The following is an 8,825-nucleotide window of genomic DNA, read 5'->3' on the forward strand; positions in this document are numbered from 1 at the left end:
AATTAACCCTTTAAGACCGGGAACACATCTGCGTGTAATTTTAAGATTTTGTTGCCTATTTTTTAAATATCGTGAAAATGTGTGCAAATCTTTCAATATATATTTTTTAAAGCGAGCATTTTTAACTAAAATCTTTACTTCTGGGGGTCCCTGGAACAAAATATTTTGAGATGGGGGTCCGCGGCCAAATACATATCATTTTCGGGGGTCTTTGAGCACCACTGATATTAAAGCAACATACATTTTTCAGAAAACTGTTAGGATTTAGAAGACATTTGTAGAATCCCCAAAAGCAGAAGATTTGAGTTACAAATGTTTGCTTTTAAAAAATATATACATATAAACATTTTCCCAATTTTTCAAAAATAGCAGATCTACAAGCTCATAGTGCCGCACTATAAGCTTGTATATCTGCTATTTTTGAATAGCCAAATAAATCAAAAAAATTACACAGATGCGTTCCCGGTCTAAAAGGGTTAAATGAGGTATAAAGCCCCCCGCCAAAAGCCATTGCACTGATTGTTTCACTTGTAAAGCTCCCTTTCACTCAGAAACTAAGGTAGAATAAAGCAGGAGACCAAAACACTTTGATGGTAGCCTATACTCTTTACAACCAGTAGACCAGTGGTTCTCAAAATATTTCATGTAAAGGACCCCCAAATGTATATGTAATTGGCCACGGAGCCCCCATGTCAAAAAGCTTTGAAGATGTGCTCACAACGTGTCGCGCTGCGACGCGTTGTCAGCTTGTAGATCGGATATTTTCAGCATGCAGCTGAAAATTAGGCATTACAATGCCATCACGGCCCGCCAAAATACATTTTAGTCGACTAAATCGACTGTAGATTGTGTTGAATAGAATCTTATATTTAGTCAGCTAAAACTAGACTAAAACTAGAACATTTCAGATGACTAAAATCTGACTAAAACTAAATTGCATTTTATTCAAAAGACTGTCAAAATCAACACTAAGGTACAGCATGTACAAACAATGTTTGTTGTGTAATAATAATCAAAATCTACAAAGTAACCAACTCAAGTTTTCAAATAATTGTAGTGGAGTAAAAGTATAATATTTGCCTCTGAGATGTAGTGGAGTAAAAGTAGAAGTATTGAAAATTGGACATACTCCAGTAAAGTAAAAGTACCTCTGTACTTAGGAACAGTACTTAAGTAAATGTACTTAAGTTACTTTCCACCACTGAGGCTGGCATGACCTCCCCATGGCATGGTATCCATGGAGAGGATTAAATGAAGTCATTCAAACTTCTTTGTGTTCGGCACAGGTCAGTGTTTAGGTCAGAGTCCTGCTGCATTTTGTAGATTCCTTTATTTTTCCCATTGCTTAACCCATTAAGACCTGAGGCCGCTTCTAAAAAATGTTTTCTAAATCCTAACTCTCTGCTTGCCAAAAACTTGTATAAACGTCATTTAAAAAAAAAATCAAAAACAAAATAAAGACATTTCTAAAAATTTTTTTTTTTTTAGTTTTTCCGTTTTTCTGTTCTTCACAAAGAACCAGGAGATAACATTTTCCAAAAAGTTGCTGCTCCATTCACTTCAATGTTAAAAAATAAACAGAGAAATAAATTACATTTTTCCTATGTTTTACCATGTAAACTGCTGGCAGAGACTGCAAACTGTTTTAGAAAACCCCTGGCAGTTTAAGAGCTAACGTTTTTTTGAAAAAAATAAAAGTTTAAGATTATTCAAAAATAGCAGATCTACAAGCTCATAGCGCGGCACTCGGTGCCGCGCTATGAGCTTGTAGATCTGCTATTTTTGAATAGCTAAAGAAATCTAAAATGACACAAATGCGTTCCAGGTCTTAACGGGTTAAGCCTCCTGACAAAGTGAAACATTTTGATTAAGCCACAGGGCTTTGACTCTGGCTCTGGTTTGTTAATCAACCATGTAATTGTTTTTAATTGGATAATTAACTCAGTCTAATTCAGTTAGTAATTACAGCTGTGCTCGGTTCCTCTTTACCAGTGGGGTGAAGTGGCATTTCTCTGGCGCTGCTTATCGTATGAATATGTAGCACGTGCATGTATGGAATAATAAGGTATTTCACATGTTGTAGGGAGAATTACACAAGTAACTATTTGCCTTTTGCCCACAGATGGGGGGGCAGAACATATGATCGCCCCACCACCTCCATCCACTATACCGCTGGTTCCCAAACAGTGGGTCGGGACCCATGTTTGGGTTGCGGACCAATTTGTATGGGTCGTGAGTAAATATCCCCTTTTTTTCGTTTCCTACAAAAAAAAACATTATATATACAAACATTTAAAAAAGTACAAATAATCATAACTTTTCATCAACTAAAAACAATAACTTTTTCCAATTTCATAAATAAAATCTAAAAATCGAATAATTCCCATTAAAACGTATTTTTTCAAGAAGTAGTGAAAAATAGCAGATCTAAGCTCACAACGCGGCACTTAGTGACACGTTGTCAGCTTTAAAAGATCTGCTATTTTCACCAGTTTAAGTCCTGCATGGGGAAATCGTCTAATTTCTCCCTTTTGGGTCTTGAGATAAAAGTTTTGAGAACCACTGCACTGTACCACTGGTTCTCAAAGTGGGGTTCGTGCGGGGTGGAAACCTCATATGTTCCAAACTAGCTTTTCAGGATTCAAATAAAAAAATATATCAAAAGTAGCAGATCTACAAGCTCTAAACACCTCGTCTGCGGATCTGCTACTTTTGATGCTTTTGTGTGACGCTGTAGTATGATCAAGTAGGTGTTAATTTACGGAAAAAACAACACAACAAGTTAAAATAAGAGGTTTCTGCTCGACAGCAACGATGTACAGTGTAGGCCTATATACAGTACAGACACTTACATAGCCTACACACACCGGTCATTTTATAAGACACACCTCTCCAACTGCATGTTAACACAGTTAATCATAAAATGGGTCGATATGGCAGCAGCACAATGCATTCAGGCCGGTAGACATGGTCAGTTTAAAACTGGCAGAATGAGGAAGAGAAGAGCCTGACTCTCAGTGACTCTGAACGTGGTATCGTGGTTGTTGGTGCCAAACGGGCTGGTCTGAGTATTTCACAAACTGCATGTAGCCTACTCTGTCACTGTGGACACTGTGCATAACGGAGTGGCTGCCCCAATGTGGAAGTACTCAGGGAGGTACTTCCTCCTCAGTCTCTCACACACCACACACACACCCCCACCCCCATCCACACACGCGTTTGTTTTCTTTCTTTTTCTTTCTTTCACTTTACACACATTGAGTTTAAGTTTTTGCTTTGAAGTCACTGATCATGTGATCTGTGGTTGTTGAAGCATTCTACAACATCATGATATGACCTTTTATGGTCACAAAGTACTGAAAACGTGTCCCTGATGTTTGATGTGTGTCTCTGTAGCCTACTACAGTAGTGGTGCTGCAGTACAGATCACTTTACAGATGTCCCCGAACACAGTCAATACGTTTTCATGCTATAGATGCTTGGCCAAGACGATGGATTCAAACCCCTAAACCCCAAATGAAAATGACTCAGAGGTTCTGATATGAAGAATGTGAAGATGCAGTGCTGTACTGTATGTTTCCTGTGTGTGTGTGTCTGTCTGGCTGGGTGGGTTTAGATGTATGTGGTTTTCTGTCTTACTTCCTTCCTTATTGGCACTAACTCGATACCACTATTGTACCAACCAGCCACAGACAGACATGGTCACATTTTTACTTAAGTATATTTGTAGTTATCTAGTAATCACGTTAAGTATTTTGATATAGATAATCAATAGAGGAATATACAAAATAGTTACTATTTGTCGTCAATAGAAGCCTCTCATCCTTGTAAGATGGCTACAGATATTTATGCCATTCCAGACTTGACAAAGAAGGCTAGAAAGAGAGATGGACAAAGAGGACAGAGAGGTGAGGACACTGCAGAAAGTGTACCGTTGGAGGAGAGAGGAGAGATGGAGGACAGAGGACAGATGGAGGAGAGAGAGGTGGACATCTATGAGAGTGTGGACGACATCATCTCTGGACCACCGGAGGACATGAGGGACAACACAGCAGGAAGACACACTCAGGGTCAGTTGGACAACGTACAAACAAAAAAGTACAAAAACGTACGAAAATGTGTCTTCCCTTCAGGAAAATATTCATATTTCATTCATATTTTATTGCATTAATCTTAATACAATATATATCCTTCAGTATCATTTCTTTGAAGTGAATAATTATTTTGATCTGGTTGGGTGTGGCTGTGTCTTTAAGACTTTTATCTCTCAGTGTATTTCAGTTTTTTATTGAAAGGACGGCCTCTGGAGATCTGATTATCGAGGGGGTAATAAAAACATGAACAACAGATATAGATACATACATATAATACAAGTATACACAGGCAGACACTTCACCAGTAACGTCCCCAAGCCTCCACCGTATCAGTTTAGCTGCCAGCGTCAGCAGTGTGTCTGTCAGCAGAGGTGGACAAAGTAGTCGACCCCAGTACTTGAGTAAGAGTAGATACTCCTGGTAAAATGTACTGAACTACAAGTAAAAGTAGCTCAGTCAAAATGTTACTCAAGAAAAAAGTAAAAAAGTCATTGCTTTTAAATAAACTTAAGTATTCAAAAGTACATGCTTTGAAAAATACTCAAGTAAAATATTTATCTTGGAAATATACTCAAGTAAAGTACAGATCCTCAGAAGATGTACTTAAGTACAGTACTCAAGTACATTCACTCTGATGTAACGTTCCACTCCTTGGCACGTAATTGTCACATAGCTCTCTGTGGTCGTAAGAGCCACACATATAACACTAGCAAGCTGTGTTTTAAGTTCTTCTTTTTTCTCTTTAAAACAGGATTCAATTCGACGGGTGACGGGGTCTGTTTTGATCAGTGTTGGGGATAATATTACTGTAACAGAATACTTTTTTGGGGTAATGGAGTAACCTAACACGTTCGTTTTGCAATAGAGTACTCGATTACTTAGTTACCTTTTCCTTTTTAATGGCGTTATTTTGTTACATTTAAGACCTACATTTCCCTGTTCTTTCTGTTGCCACAAAGGAAAATCCAGCCGACACATTTGCACTGTTTCCTGATGAACAAGCTCGTCTCTGTCACAGAGCCAGCAGTCGTCTGTGGTGATTCATTCTAGTCAATGGGTCACCACTTTTGTTGTAACACGCAGGCCGTGTCTGATGGTTGACTTGCCCCTTCAAAATAAAATGTTTTTATTTTATTTGTCCTTCTTTTTTTATTAACCATTAGTCATTAGTGTTTACCGGTTACCAATTTCTTAACGGTTGGCCATCCCTAGTGCAAACATATCAGCGTATATATCCTTACAAGTACAGTCAATTTAAAGGCATAGACAGGTTGTATAATATAGAGAAGTCCTGAAGTGACAGAAGGATGTAATGGATCTATGAGATAGAGGAAGAGTATTCCCATCAAATCCCAAGCTTGTAGCAGAATGAAGTATGCACACCTAGTAGTTTCCATTACAGGCCTTTCTTTAAGAGTTGTTGCTTTGTGTTTCTGTGTCTCTCAGTGTCTGTAAACCTAGTGGATGTACTTTGTGTTACAGGACAGAGTTCTAAAACAGTGAGAAATTCTGTCAAAGTGGTTGCAGTGTGTCTGGGGATGCTGTGTCTTATACTGCTGGGTATCATCATAGGCCAGGCTGTGAAACGTGAGTATTGTCTTTTCTGGACTGCTATTTTCTAGCTGTGGGAACTACAAAGGGCAAAGGTCACCACAGCATTAACCAATTTATCATTTAAAATGTAGTCATTCAGCAGAGTCATTTATACAGAGCTACTAACACATGCTAGATCAGAATGAGCTGAGGAATAAGCCACACCTTAATGTGAATCCTCTTTTTAATAGATAGATACACCTTGACATTCAAGTGTCATAACAGCTCCACAGGAAACATCAAACACAGTCTAGATACAGAGATACAGCTAAGACAATTAGTTTAAACAAATCTAATTGAAGACTGAAAGGGGGCTGATTTTATAGGTTTTCTTTCCAGTTCAGGTTAAAAACTACAGGAGGCTCCAACTATGGAACTACAATATCCTCACCATCTTGTTCAGTGTGTTAATGTCCTGTGCCCCCCCCAACTCCCGAGTATTGTATTGTGTATTATTGCTTGCATCTACAAAATAAGAAAGTAGTGTTAACAAGTTATGCATGTATACTGTAGAAAGAATAATATCTTTGAGTTTTCTTCTTCTCAAAGCTCCTTTTCCATAGAAACTGTGTTTATCATCAACTTTTGGTCCTTTACAGATCATTCAGACAATGACCAGACTAAGTATGGCAACTTTACCATGGAGAAAGAGCAGCTAGTGGCCAGTCTGACCCTGGAGAGAGAGCAGCTAGTGGCCAATCTGACCCGGAAGATACACCTGTTGGAAAGTGAAGTAAACCAGCTTAAGAAAGCAGGTGAGAGAAGTTACAAACCTTTTCTGAAGGAATATTACTTATAGGAGGTTTTAAGCAACGCTTTTAGCTGTCCAGCTTCACAACGCTAAAGAAAAGCTTCAGATGCTCATTTATATAGACGTTACATTGAAACTTGAAGCAAATATGTTGCACCACACTGGGCAATATGAAAGGGGCATTAGTGTATTATTATAGCTATTTTAATTATCACACATGTAGTGATACAAACTGTGTCATTGCTGGTTTATCACATCATAGAATAATAACGTAAATAAATGTTTTCTTTTTGCCATTTTGTTAAGTGAAAAATTAGACATACATACAGTAACATGCCCTGCTGTTACTTCACTCCCTGTAAATATTCTCTGAGACCTTGGTAATATAAAAAAAATATATGTATATACGTTTTTTTAAGTCAAATGTTATAAAGATTATTCTAGGTAGTATTTGGGGTAGTAGACCTAAAACTATATCTACTAACATTACTCAGGTCATTTCTTACTCAGGTTTTGTATTACTATTTACAGTACTACTGATGATGTATTATCAGTTCATTGAAAATCCACCAATACAACTCCTGTTCCATGTCTAGACAAGTCCTGTCCCAGTGGATGGAAGAAGTTTGAATGCAGCTGTTATGGATCTACTGAAACATCTACTGAAGGTAAAACCTGGGATGAAAGCAGAGCAGAATGTCTGAAGACTGGAGCTCATCTGGTGATCATTAACAGTAACGAAGAAAAGGTGTGTTTGTGTGTGTGTGTGTGTGTGTGTGTGTGTGTGTGTGTGTGTGTGTGTGTGTGTGTGTGTGTGTGTGTGTGTGTGTGTGTGTGTGTGTGTGTGTGTGTGTGTACGCGCAGGAGTGCGTGTGTGTCCAGGTGTCTATCATCCACATAGTTGCATGTGATGTAATACTTTGATTATAGGGAAACCTGAATGTATTAGAGTAAATTAATTATTGTTCAATCATGAATACATTATCAGGAATTCATCCAAGGATTGAACCAGGATGGTCTGCCATCATGGATTGGTCTGAACAGGACTGGTGACATATGGACGTGGGTGGATGGAACGCCACTGACAACAAAGTGAGCCATTGTATTCGTTTTTATATTATAATTCTATCAGTCACTGAATGTGAGTGACTGAGTGGATGTGCTTAAAATACATCATTTATTCTGCAGGTACTGGATCTATGGACAGCTTAACCATCGAGATAGGAACTGTGTGTTCAAGTGGCATGGAGGATTGCTTAAAGATAAAGTAACATTTATAAATGAAGGATGGTACAATTGGAATTGTCCATTTAAACTATCCTGGATCTGTGAGAAGATATATTTGTCTTAACTTCATTGATGCACCTGCGGCTTAGTGTCTTACTAGTAATTAGTAGTGAAACTGATTTAAAAAAGAAAGAAAAAGACACCGTTATATCCATAATCACATTAATACAAAACTATCCAACTTACAAATGTAAAATATTGTGGCTTAGGGTGGTTATTTATTTTGCTTTAACCCCTTAAACACTCTATACCTAGTAAACTAACAGTTAGTTGACCAGTGTCTCTTCTGTACTTTATCTGCTCCTTTTTCTCCTCCACATCAAATCTCTTTGGCTTGTAGATCGGCTATTTGGGGCAAATTTTCCTCCATGATAGGGATGCTAGGGTTGATGTGGTTAAGCATATGGTTAATGTTTACACCATCAATGAGGTGCCATCAAACTCAGAAACAAATTGTACTCTGAGTTTAGGAAATGCAAAAATTTGCAACTACTTGAAAGATGCAGAAATCAACGAAATGTAGTAAACAAAATGGTCAAAACTGCCAAAAAGAATTTCTTAAATGAAAGCATTGAGGCAAACAAAAGCCACCCACAAAAGCTGTGGGAAGCGCTACAGAAATTGGGCTGCAACAACAAAATTCAAACCAAAACTACAAACATCTGCATTATTTCAAGTGGCGTGCTCATTACCGACAAGCAAGCGGTTGCGAACTGTTTTAACAGCTTTTTTACCACCATTGCAACCCAGTTGGTGAGCAAACTTCCTCAGCATTCAGGTTTGTACGGCTCTGACCACATCCATGCTTACTATGACAAACTAGAGGCTAAAAAAGACTCCTTCTCATTCAAACCAGTAAATGCTGATGATGTGCAGAGAAAACTTTTAGCCCTCCAGCCGAACAAGGCCACCGGCCTTGACAATATCCCCACCAGATTCCTCAGAGACGCAGCTACTGCTATTGCCCCCATAGTAGCCCAAATCACAAACCTATCCATCAGCCAGTGTCACGTCCCACAGGATTTCAAATTGGCAAGAGTAATCCCTCTACATAAAAAAGGAAGCAAATTAGAACCTGGCAACTATAGGCCTGTTTCCAT

At 38.4% G+C, this 8,825-nt stretch overlaps 1 protein-coding gene across 1 annotated transcript; it reads left to right on the plus strand.

Annotated features, from left to right (window-relative positions):
• Nucleotides 1-3,779: 3,779 nt before the first annotated feature.
• On the plus strand, nucleotides 3,780-7,650 carry LOC311064460 (uncharacterized protein; the record flags this gene model as incomplete). The annotated part of the gene is made up of 5 exons (XM_084084290.1): nucleotides 3,780-4,070; nucleotides 5,577-5,681; nucleotides 6,287-6,442; nucleotides 7,035-7,186; nucleotides 7,627-7,650. Exons 1-5 carry the CDS (start codon nucleotides 3,833-3,835, stop codon nucleotides 7,648-7,650), a joined length of 675 nt encoding a protein of 224 aa, XP_083940416.1. The 5' UTR covers nucleotides 3,780-3,832.
• Between the last annotated feature and the right edge of the window lie 1,175 nt (nucleotides 7,651-8,825).

This window comes from Gymnoscopelus microlampas, assembly GCF_963454915.1.
Source record: "Gymnoscopelus microlampas genome assembly, chromosome: 17".
Taxonomy (NCBI): domain Eukaryota; kingdom Metazoa; phylum Chordata; class Actinopteri; order Myctophiformes; family Myctophidae; genus Gymnoscopelus; species Gymnoscopelus microlampas.